This window comes from Ovis aries, chromosome 1 (assembly GCF_016772045.2).
Source record: "Ovis aries strain OAR_USU_Benz2616 breed Rambouillet chromosome 1, ARS-UI_Ramb_v3.0, whole genome shotgun sequence".
Lineage (NCBI taxonomy): Eukaryota > Metazoa > Chordata > Mammalia > Artiodactyla > Bovidae > Ovis > Ovis aries.
This window is the reverse complement of record NC_056054.1, coordinates 112,605,204-112,616,624: the sequence shown is the minus strand read 5'-3', so window position 1 is coordinate 112,616,624 and position 11,421 is coordinate 112,605,204. Positions and strand designations below refer to the sequence as shown.

At 55.2% G+C, this 11,421-nt stretch overlaps 2 protein-coding genes across 9 annotated transcripts; both read right to left on the bottom strand.

Annotated features, from left to right (window-relative positions):
• Window positions 1-53: 53 nt before the first annotated feature.
• Window positions 54-3,909, bottom strand: PPOX (protoporphyrinogen oxidase). Of its 4 annotated transcripts, none has more exons than XM_027977358.2 (13): window positions 3,705-3,909; window positions 3,442-3,553; window positions 3,160-3,294; window positions 2,909-3,024; window positions 2,587-2,719; window positions 2,139-2,283; window positions 1,839-2,029; window positions 1,344-1,404; window positions 1,047-1,165; window positions 855-965; window positions 606-755; window positions 355-397; window positions 54-272 (listed from the first exon to the last, which is right to left on the bottom strand). In XM_027977358.2, exons 2-13 carry the CDS (start codon window positions 3,526-3,528, stop codon window positions 130-132), a joined length of 1,434 nt encoding a protein of 477 aa, XP_027833159.1. In that variant the 5' UTR covers window positions 3,529-3,553; window positions 3,705-3,909; the 3' UTR covers window positions 54-129. The 4 variants fall into 4 exon arrangements, with proteins under 4 accessions (XP_027833159.1, XP_014947830.2, XP_027833160.1 ...); XM_015092344.3 differs by having other exon boundaries at window positions 3,442-3,536; XM_027977359.2 differs by lacking the exon at window positions 3,705-3,909 and having other exon boundaries at window positions 2,909-3,040; window positions 3,442-3,536.
• A 698-nt stretch (window positions 3,910-4,607) lies between these two features.
• USP21 (ubiquitin specific peptidase 21) lies at window positions 4,608-11,318 on the bottom strand. 5 transcript variants are annotated; one of them, XM_042256819.2, is made up of 13 exons: window positions 10,876-11,318; window positions 9,191-9,811; window positions 8,333-8,392; window positions 8,081-8,201; window positions 7,746-7,857; window positions 7,408-7,563; window positions 6,838-6,902; window positions 6,382-6,485; window positions 6,114-6,200; window positions 5,753-5,831; window positions 5,417-5,524; window positions 5,198-5,312; window positions 4,608-4,987 (listed from the first exon to the last, which is right to left on the bottom strand). In XM_042256819.2, exons 1-13 carry the CDS (start codon window positions 10,879-10,881, stop codon window positions 4,897-4,899), a joined length of 1,725 nt encoding a protein of 574 aa, XP_042112753.1. In that variant the 5' UTR covers window positions 10,882-11,318; the 3' UTR covers window positions 4,608-4,896. The 5 variants fall into 5 exon arrangements, with proteins under 5 accessions (XP_042112753.1, XP_027833156.2, XP_042112750.1 ...); XM_027977355.2 differs by having other exon boundaries at window positions 9,452-9,811; window positions 10,876-10,968; XM_042256816.1 differs by lacking the exon at window positions 6,114-6,200 and having other exon boundaries at window positions 10,876-10,968.
• Between the last annotated feature and the right edge of the window lie 103 nt (window positions 11,319-11,421).

Here is an 11,421-nt window from a genome sequence, read left to right as displayed (position 1 = left end):
TGCTCACCCACCCCCACCTTCTGCCCTTGGATGACAGAACAGCCAGGCCAAGCCAAGCTTTAGCAACTTTTATTTTCATGGGTGAGAGAATCCCTGCCACCAGGGGCAAGAAGAAGTGGGAGCTGAGGATCAACTGTTAGGTTCTGTGCCTAAGACACGGGCTGCTGCCTGACGCCCACTCTCTATACAATCATTGACAGCAACCCCCTCATAGGAGGCCCCGGCCAGAGTCAAAGGCAGCTTCTGAGCAGCCAGGAATTGGGCAGCTGACTCTGAAAGGAAAGATAAAAGGAATATTACAGCTGGGGGTCTGTTTTCATGGCTCTTCTCAGCCCAGCTGCTTTCTCAACTTACCCAATTTTTGCCAGTGGCCTAATGTATACTGGGGGATAGAGTTCTGGGGAGAGAAAAAGGCATACAGGAAAAACATTATTATTGATATCCCAGGCCTGGGTGCTACGTTCCATGGGGTCACAAAGAGTCAGACACGACTTAGTAACTGAACAACAGGCCTGGATAGACAGTGACAAATGGATCAGTCCCTGCCTCCAAGGCATGCCTCTACTAGGTAGCTGAAGAGTGTTTACCTTGTGTTACCAACTCACCTTGTGTAGATGGACCAAGCAGTGACTTGGTGGCTCATTCAGTCCTAATTGAGTGGCAGCAGCTTTCTCTGCCTCCTGTTGGAGCAGTTCCTGAGATAAGACACAGCCCCTGGCTTCTAGTGTCTGTAACCAGGAACCTCCCAGCATCACCTAAGGAGGGAAGATAGCACTGACTAGCCTGGCCTTACTGCACTGGGGCAGAGAGGAGCCCTTTGGAAACCCCCACTAAGCACGGCTGCCTTCTCTCACAGTCAGTCTGAGGCCAGGCAGGCTCCCATCCTGCTCAGGGAAAGCAACGGAGTCATACACAATTCCCAGGATAACTGGATCTTCTGAGGAAGGCACCAAATGTCCAAATCCCTGGAGAAAACAGAGACTGGGTCAGGAGGGAAGTGTTCCAGTTAAGCCTGTGTCTGTCTCACCTCCTCTTCTGGGTCACACCTGGACAGGCAGACGAGCTCCTCGGTACTGCAGATTCACCACAGCCACAGACACAGCAGTGATGGTGCTCAGGGCACGGGCCAGAGGTGCAGCCTCAGCAGGGAGCAGCTTGCTGAGCACTGGAGGAGAGAGCAGCCTGCCTCAGGAGGCATTCCTAGTGCAGTTTTGGCCACCATCCTTAGGATAAGACCCCCACAAGGATGAGCAGTTCAAGGGCATGGTATGGTCCCGTTGGCCCAGGAAGAAGCTAGGCTGCCTCACCCTGGCTGGGGAAGGGGAGGGTGGCTATCCCATTACCTGAAGCTGGAATGGCACTAATAATGTGGTCAGCCTCCAGGCTGCTGTCCTCTAGAGACACCTGAAAGGATGAAAACATTAAAAGACAGAAATCATGGGAATTTTGCCTCCGTTTCCTAGCACCCAAGTGGCAGGAGAGACTGGATGCTGACTCAGGATGAAGAGACTAACTGTGTAGTCAGAACAAAAATCACCCCCCTGTCACTCCAGCAAGTGGGCCAGACAAAAGCCAGTGGGCCAATTTGAAATGTTTAGTGGAGCTGGGTGGTTCTTTCCCTTAGTTGGGAGCCACTTATATATAAGCACTACTTCTATCCACAGATCTGGATCAGATGGTCTTGGAGGAAGGTCCACAAATAAGGCCTAAGAACTTGGGGTAGCCCATATTTAAGCAGCTTCTAGGACAGAAGAAAAAGAGAAACTCCAGTCCTGGAGTTTAAACAAAGATGAAAACTCTAACACACACGTTCATTACAGTCCAGGAGGCTCGCCTACCTTCCAGCGCCCTTCTGCCTGGAGACTGAGCCCACAGACTGGCTGGCCTTGGAGAACACTGACACCCCTACTAGTCAGGTGGGCGTTGAGGGCCTGGGGCAATGTCTCCAGCCCTCCACGGAGTGACCACTGGCTCCAGCGCTCAGCCCGAGCTTGGCGAATAAGTGCTGAGTCCAGCTGTGGGCCCCGGCCTGCAGAGAAGGAAGCAGAGAAGAATCATTAAAATAGCACTCCTTGCCTCCAGTCCCTCACTCTGGCAGTCCTTAATATCTTCAACCCTTGAACCAACTGCCCCCTCACCTGCCCCCAGCAGCAGCCCCAGTAATATGGAACGGTGGGTTTGCTCAGCTTGGAAGAGACTAGGAAAGCAGGACCTGATGCTGAGCTCACGGCTGTTGCCTGCAAACACTCCACGGCAGAGACTGTCCATGGCTAGAGACGCCACCTTAAGGGTGAGACTAGGATTAAGAGGCCAAGGAATAAACTGCACTAATTTCCACTGATCCCTGCTTGGCAGGGAATGGAGGCAGCATGGGTTTACTTGGAAAGCAGTCTGGCTACAACAGATGGATGGGAAGGAAGTGAAGGCATTCACCTCAACAGTGAGTTTGGGAGGCTACTGGGTATGAAGAGAAGAGGGCATTTTCAGAGGCTACAGAAGAGGCCCCAGTGGTAGGTTTGGGCCCCAGTGGTAGATTTGCAGCCGCTTTAGAAGGGGAGGGATCTGGGGGCTTCTGGGTGGTGTTACCTCAGGACCAAGGCGGCGCTGGGCAAAACTATGCACAGTCTCATCAGGGTCTTTGCCACGAGGGGTGGTCAAATCCCTCAGCCCAGCCCAGAACAGAGGCTTGGAGAAGGGAGGTGAAGGGCGGAGGAGCCCCCTGCATGGAGGAAGGCACAGTGAAAAGGGAGCTCTGGTTTGCCTCCCCAGCTCCAGGGGATCATCTCTATTCGTTTGGCCCCTTTTGCTGGGAGGGCTGACAGCTGACAGACTGGGAGATGAGGAAGTGGAAGGGATGTGAGGACAAGGGCAAAGGAGAAGGATGGCAGTAAGGAAGTGATAACATTACCTGATGCCAGAGGGCAAGGCATGCAGAGCACCACCTACATACAGGAACCTGTTCTGGGCAGCTGGATGGTCTCCCCGGACAGGCAACACTTCTGAGTCCAAGCCAAGCTCAGAAATCTGCTCTCCACACGTCCTCAAGAAGAGGATAGACTAAGGAAGGCACTGTCCACCAAATCCACTTGCTCCCCTTAACTCTATCCTCTAGTGAAGGCCCCTCCGCAATCCCTCCTAGGCATCGCACAAGCCGCTCACCAGGAGCAGGGTCCGGGCTCCCAGGGCTCCTGCCGGCCGAATTCCTCGAGGTCCAAGTTCAAAAATAGCACCATCTGGCCCGCGTACTGAGCGGATCCAGCCTCCCAGGCGCTCGCTGCCCTCCACCAAGACCACCTGAGGACAAGAGGGAGGCACTGCAGCCTACAGCCACAGCCGCGGCGGCATGCGTGGTCAGGAGAAAAAGGGGGCGGCGCAGTCGCTCTTGCTGGAAATGGGAGAGAAGTATTAAAGGCGCTCTCTCTGGCAGCGTAGCGCACTCACCTTGGGGGGACAGGGGGCCCGGCTCAGGTAGTAACTGGCGGCCAAGCCGCTGATCCCTCCGCCCAGCACGACCACCGTCCGGCCCATGAAGAAACCTGCGGGTGAAGAGGCACTACGGCCAGGGTGACTGCAAGCAGCCTGCTCTGCAGAAAACCTGCGAGCTCCGCGTTCCACCCCCGGTCATTCGCTGTTTGCGGGGAAACCCAGAGCCGGCGGATGCGGCGGTGGAACTCTGAGGTCCCCTCCCAGGGCCTAGGACTCACCCACGAGGGGAACGAGAAAAATGAGGCGAAAGGAGTTAGCGATCTCAGCGCATCACCCCGCCGGCGATCCGGGGGGACAGGCGAGGCGGGTAAGGGCCACACCCACGCTATCTGCTCGCGCAGGGCTCGGGGGCCCAACTGGACGCCGGTGTTCTGGAGCGCTTTCCCTCCCACCCCCATCCAGGCCTAGTGCTTTCAGCCCGCTGCCTCCGCCCCCAAGCTTTCTGGCCTCTCCGACTTTCCGTCCATTCTAGTCTCGCGGACGCTCCAGCCTGTAGAAGGCGGTTCTCTGAAGCTGGAGATTAACTGGTTCGATGCCGGGTTGTTGGAGAGAGCGGCCATATCCCGCACGGCTCTCCCTTCAGGGCTGGAGCGGCGAGAGCTGAATCCTGGTCAGCATTCCCCAGCTCGAGCTTCCCAGGCCCACCTAGGGTGAGAACCCTGGAGGGAGGCTCCCAGGAGCTTTGGTTGTAAGGAGAGTAGATAGGGGCACTGGAGGCTGGTCCGTGGGGAAGTGGCTCCATCAACAGCTCCTTGATGTTAGCAACAGCCTGGGCCTGTGGGAGCTAGGGCAGCCCGGCAGCGTACCGTGTTTATCCGCAGGGGTCCCTGGGTACCACGCTCTCGAGAGGCAGCCCCCTACGCGGGCAAAACCCGTGGACCCCCGTGCCTGCACTCTAGTTCCAGGCTTCCTTACAGCTTCACGAGTCTCGTTTGCCTTCCCTCTTCTCTTACCAGTGTAAACCTTGGCATCACCGTGTCCTGGTCCCACACCCCATCCCCACCCCCACGGCTCTGAGTGGGCCCCCATCTGTTCAGAGAGGGAACTGAGTCCCAGAAAGACTCCCCATTCGGCCTAGTTCTGTATCTCCACACCCTTAAAACACAAATACAAATAAGGTCTTTTTTTTTTTTTTTAATAAATTTATTCACAAAAAAAGTGAGACTGTAGAGGGTCTGGGGGCTGTACACGGGCAGGGGCCTGTGGAGCTCTGTACATGGGACTGGGAGACAAGGGAGCCTCCAGGTGAAAGGGGATTTTTTAATAAAAAAAATAATGGGAGGTACAACCACCCCCTCCCCCCTCCCCGATTAAAAAGACACAAAAATAGACGTCTCTGAGGTAAATGGGGAGCCTGGGGGCTTAAGGGTGTTGAAAGGGTTTCACAGGTGCCAGGGCTTAAAAGGGATGTCACAGGCACCGGGGTGGCTCCTGCATCAGTTGGTAGAACAGCACGTAGCCCTCACTGGATGCCACCTGGTTTTCACTGACAGGGGAAACACTAGGAAGAAAGGACATGGGGAAAGAGGTGTGATCATCTCTGGGTATTCTACTTCCCCGCAAGATCAACCTCACAGCATCCTGGTAGTGATCAGGATACCAACCCCGCCCCCACCGCCCGGCACCGTGCTCTCCTGGGGCTTCGGATTTGGGAAAGATGTCAGGGCTGCTGTGGGGATAGGGCCGGAGGGGAGTAGCAGGCTCTTCTCACCGAGAGTCATTGTAGACGTGCCAGCCAGTCTGGCACCGGCACAGGGCTGTGTAGTGGCCGTAGTGGACGCTGCCCGAGTGGTTGCAAAGGGCGTACAGCTGATACACGGGGCTTCCTTCAGGGTTACAGACGACCAAATCCTATAGTCAGAGCTGTGCTCCGCTCCCACCCTTCCCTCCCCTGCATGGAGCTCCTCAGGACCTTTCCTGCCAGACTCACCGGCTTTGTCACTGGCGAAGTCCCCTAGGCTCAGTCGCTGCAGCGGGAAGTCTACACCTACTGAACTCTTCTTGATGGAGCCTCGGGAGGCAGAAAATCGATTAAGATCTAAGCTCTGGTTAAGGAGAATTTGGGAGGCAGAGGGCCTCTGAGAGGGACTGAGGAACTGAATGTTGTCCACCACCCCTCCCTGAACAGATCTGGGGAGCATGATAGGGAAAGGTGGAGTGGCTGGTTTTTCCTAAGGCAAACTGAATTCCCAAATGTCCAGCTTCTGTAAACAGGGAAAATGTGGAAAAAGAATGAATGGGAGAAATAATCTGAAGGTTAGGATACGGAGCACGAGAATGCGGGGGAATCTCTGTACTGTCAACTTTTTGGTACTTCGTGTTTTCTGCCGACATCGGTCACAAACCTAAACAAATGTCAAATAATGTTATAAGGTTAACGTGTTCCTCACCTCAGCTGCCTTTTCTGGCATCCTGACTCACAAATTCACTGTGCTCTGTATACATTGCTGCATCCTCTGGGCCGCTGCCCTTTGCCCTGGAAGCACCAGGACATTCCTGAAACTCCTTTACAAACCCTGACACGTGTCATTCTTCATACTCAGGCACCATGCAACCCCTTTTACACATACGGAGCTCCCCCCCCAGGTTTCCCACCCTTACTATATCCCTTGTGAACCCCCACATACTGGGGCATTCTCCGATTCTAGCTCTTCTTCCTTGGTGAAAAGGTTGAAACAATCTCGCAGAGACACCTTGCCCCCAGCAAATCCTTTCTGAGGGGAAAGGGGAGTGAAGGGTCAGCATGGTATGAATTTACTTTTCCAACTCTTCTCAAGTAATCCAAGCTTCATTTCTGCTCCAGAGACCCACAGGGATCCCTCCCACACTAGGGGTGGGAGGACTGCATCACAGAACTCATGTCCCATCCACCCCTGGAATCTTCTGGAATCCCACCTTGGGGATGGGCAGGGACAGGTCACAAAAAACCTCGAAGGTTGTGGAGCGATACCCACAGGCCTGGCACTTGAGACAACTTTTCAACTGGCCCACAAACAGGTCTAGATAGAAGCAAAAGGGCAGGAGAAACAGTCACTACGGGATGTCTAAGGTGCTTTCTTGGAATTCCACCCCCTTACTTGACCTTTCTTTTCCCACCACCACCACTCCTCACAAACCCCTAACAGCTTTTCCACCCAATCCTGTTCCCATACCCCTCGATAGTATTGATTTTTTCTGCCAAGCCTGCACCGCCCCCACCCCCAGACACTTTCCCCCATCACTGTCTTACTCCATACCCACGATCTTCCCCCGTCTCACACACACACTCCCTCCATCACTGCCTTACTCCATACCCACGATCTTCCCCCGCCCCCACACACAGACTCCCCCCATCACTGCCTTACTCCATACCCACGATCTTGCTGTCCTCTCTTTCCAGGTAACGCTTCCACATTAGGTTGGCTCGATCGTCATCGCTACAACAGAGCAAGGAAAGTGGGAAGCATCCATGAGACAGCAGGAACGCTGGGCACCCCTAACACCACTGAAATGATCCACAAAGCCCTGTACCCCACCCCACCCCATACTCTACCCCCTCTGTGCCCCAGCTCCTTCTCTGAATTTCAAGAGTCAAAGGAGCCCTCCTTCAGAGGACTCTCTGGTGAGAGGAAAACAAAGGAATGTAGACAGGGGAAGAACATGCCGTCTGCTTCCACCTGGCTCCAAACCCCTTTTGTACCTTATAAATTAATTATCCCCTCCTCCGTCAATATGGTGACAGCCACGGCACTGTCTTCTGCTTCCATCTGCGCCCCTCAGCCTCCTCCTTCCTTCTTCTGCTTCTGCACTGCTTCACCAACCATTTTCTGAACTATATATTTCCTTGGACCCTACAGCCTCAACCGTGACTAACTCACTTCTATGAAGGATGAATGCTGCTGATAAACTACTGGGGAGAAGCGGGAGGGGGAGCAACCTTACCTTAACTCAGGTTCTTCTAGCAGAGCCCCTCCGAGGCGGGGTGGGGGTGGAGCAGGACTACTGGCCAGGATTGGTGGAGCCCGGCGGCCTCGGCGGTTGATTTCGAGGTGTAGCCGCTCCATGAGGAGCTTCAGAAACTCTTGGGCATCCTGCTGGCTGCAGCCAGACAAAAAGCATGTGCAACTGACTCCTCCCTAGTCCACAGTCACTAATCTCTGCCCAGACATCTGTCCCCACTTCCTGGATGAAGAGCATCTCAAGGCTCAGAATGAGGCTGCCAGGGCTCCCTACCCCCAGACAAGGCCAGAGAGAAATCCCATACCCTCCAGCTCTCCCACCTGTATCCAGAGAAGGAGGGGACGTATTTCTGGAAGACAGCTCGGAATCGAGTAGGATTCACAGCTTCACAGGAATCAGGGTGCCACAGGGCACCAATCACATCTGCAAAGGCTGTTAGGATGGGAGTGGGGAAGGGAAACTAAAGTTAATGACTACAAGAGGGAAGCAAGAGGCGGCTGAGAGGGTGGAAAACCACCTCTAGGAAATCAGACACAGGGAAAAACAGATACAACTGCCAGCTTTCAGGCTCGGGTTCACTGCCACTGGCAGATGAACCTACATGGGGTTAGGGAAAAGAGCACCTGAAAGGGGGGAGCAGGAGTTGTTGCCCTACCTTCAGTGAGCTCCTGGGCTCGGCCCCCTCCAGGCACCTCTTGACGGAAGTCCCTTCGCAGACAGAAGTCCCGAAGAGGCCGGGTGCTACTCAAACACTGTAGCACAGCATTTAGGAAGCACTGGGGAGCAGGAGAGAACCAAGAAGCCTTAGGAGAACTTCAGTGCTGTGCTTCTCTAAGTTTCCCTCCCCATGCCTGTCCCCAGCACCAGTCCACATTCCTGTTAGGAAGGATGCAAGAACGGCTCTCACCGTGTTCCCCAGATTTCGGAGGCCAACGTGACCAGAGCCCAGAAGCAGTGTGTGATGAGCCTGGAAGGTCAGTACAGTACAGTCAACAGGTTCCTGTATACCCTTAACTGGCACTTGAACCTTCCCACAGCATGCTGCCCACTGCCTTCCCCATCCCATCGTTCACCCCCAAACTCTACACTTTCTCCCTGAGTATCAGGGTCTCCCTACCTCACTGGCCATGAGCAGTAAGCCCATCACAGCTGAGTGTACCACGGTCTCAGCCATGGCTGTCCCATCTGTTCCCCACTTACTCCTCTGCCCAGCTAGCCGGCGATGCAACTCCTGGGGCAACTCCCCAAGCACTGGCATGGTTGCCCAGCTGCTCCCCACCCCCACCTTGCTACCCGCAAGGCCCCCTCCTGCACCCGTGGCCCCTTTCTACACCCTCTCCTGATGGCTCCAACTGCAATCAGCCTAGCTCACTTAGCTCAGGAAATGGGCAACCACATTAGCTCAGATGTTCTGAGCCCGCCCCTCCTTGGCTCCAGAGATTAATTAAACCTAGGCAAGCATCCTAGGAGAGAAGGCACAGTAAGGGAAATTAAGGGCCTGGGGACCCAAATAATTCCAAATGGTTGAGTTAATTCCTTGGAGAATGAAATGGCAAACCATGCTGGGGAGTCACAGACAGGCCCAAAAAGGGTCTATGAGGCTCAAGGGTACTTAAGGGAGAAGAGAGTCCACACTACTAAAATGAAGGAGTGAAAAAGGAATTTTGAGGGAAAAGGAGAAAGGAAAGCCGTATGATGGCAAGAAAGCTGGAGGCATGGAGGAACGTGTGGGCATGGAAGGCCACGTGTGCCGGCGAATCCTCACCATCTTGTCATCGGAGTAGAAAGGTTCAGAGGGCCGGGCAGATATCACGTGGAAGGAGCCATGGGGAGTAGGGGGCTCTGTCCGTATGCTGAACAAAGTGGGTGGCCCAGGAAAGCCCCCAAGGCGACGGAGAGAGGTGCTACGTCTCAAAGGGGGTGGCTCAGGCCGGAGAGCCAAGCGGCTCAGTGCAGCCCCCAGCTCTCCAGTGCCACGGTGCCCTCCCAAGGCAATCCCCATTGGACGCAAGTCCCCACTGCTCACAGACTTGGAACGGGCTAGGTTGGTCCTGGATGGGAGAGGCAGAGCCACAGTTGGGGGTGGTGAGCCAGGCAGGGGAACTCCATGATCTGCCCGAAGTGGGCCGCTGGGACGAGGGCCTGAGGTCCGTCCCCGTCCCAGCTCCAGTTTCTTGAGCCGTTCCTCAGGGGGACCTGGCCTAGGAGGCAGAGGTCGTAACATGGGATTTGGCCCAGGGCCTGGGTTTCGGCGTTCCTTGCTCCGGGCCCGGGGAGCAAATGGTAGCTTGGATCCCACTCGGGGCTGGATATTAAGAGGTGGCTCTCGGGTCCGTCCCAGGCGGTGCTCAGAAGCCTGGGGCATTGTGGACGCCACAGGCTGGACCTGAGAGAAGAAGACAGGGTCAACATTTGAACATGGAGGGAGGTGGGAACCTAGGCTACCATACCTGGCTATATGCATGGAGGGCAGGAACCGTATCTATCATATCAGTCATTGTATCCCCAATAGCTAACATAGTGTTTGGCACAAAGTAAACACTTAGTAACCATTGAGTAAATGAATGAATGAATGAATGATAGCAGTCCAGAGCTTTGACTCTACATTCCTTACCCTCTTCCTGCAGAACACAGCTTTACTGGAGAGCCAATGAAAAGACAGTTACTATCGTCTGTCTTTATAATCTAAATGTTCATGAAGGTCCCCCATGAACCTAGTCAAGTGGGATGTGCTCTGGGTCATTTAGAACCTCTGGTCAAATAGGGGTGTGGATGCAAGTATAACAGCCCCAAAGATAGCATTCCATTCTCAAACCTCTGCCCCTCCGGGCTGCAAATGAAGCAGGTTAAAAGGGTGACTTGCGAATCACTCCCTCCCCCCCGCCTCTGAGCTCCAAAGTGATGTCGGGGCTTAGGGGCAGTGGCGAGCAGGGAGGACGAACAACTAATTCCCTGACCCTCAAGCTCTGCACCTCGCCCACCACAGCAGGTTTCAACCGGGTCCGCCCCCCTCGAGGGCAGAAAGGCCGAGGCTGCTGATTGGCTACGGGGTCCCGAGGCATATTCTCCACGATCCAAGGATGCTGGTCCCTCCAGCCCAGTTCTCTCAGGCCTGCCAGGTCCCCAGCGTCTTTGCCTTTGTGGAGGGCGATCTCTCGAGTCTGGAGCAGTCTTCCCTCGGAACCCCCCACGCCATACGCCCCGGACCGTACCTGTCCCCGAGTGAGGCGGAGGGGGAGGCCAACTGGGGTCAGGTCTCAGCTCAGGGCCACCCCCTACTACCCTCGCGCAGCGCCCCCGCGGGCCCGGCTGCAGCTTTAGCCGCAGCTATTGCCCAGCTCTCTCCCGCCGCAGGGGCCGCCGCCATCTTTGTTGGTCCCGCCCGGCCACCGGCCACCGGCTTCACCGTCTCTCAGAGCGCCTGCGCACCCACACTCAGAATCCACCCACCTGCATCTTCGGCGCTTGCGTGAACCCGCCCTCTTGGCTCCGCCGCTGACACCATGGAAACACAGCCAACTTTAGGACCGCCAGTTCCCAGCTCTGCCAAAATTTTTCTTTAAACCATCACTCCAAAGCAAGTCCCTAAAGTACAGAGTCCCATCGCCCCATCTCGTGGCCCTAGAGGATATAAACCTGACAATCGTTGTATGGCCCCCCCGGCTTGCAGCACAGACCTTCCCAGGGAGCAGGGATGCGAATGCAGGGTCCAGTCCACAGAAGAGAAGTATCCACATAGGGATTGGAAGCTCCTCGGAGGGCAGGGAATACTGGCCCTGCAAAACCAGTCCTCAGTCATCTTGCAGGCCGAAGCAGGAGGCTCCCTGCTCAAGCACATGAGCAGATTTCAGCAGCAGGGACAGCAGTCAGGATTTCCTTTCATTCTGGTCCAGATCAGAGCTTCCTCCATTTCCCCCTCCCCCCTGAACTAGGATGGTCGTACATGTGCCTTGGGTGGTAGCCTGCTGACCCGTAGGCTACTCACCCACTATTACA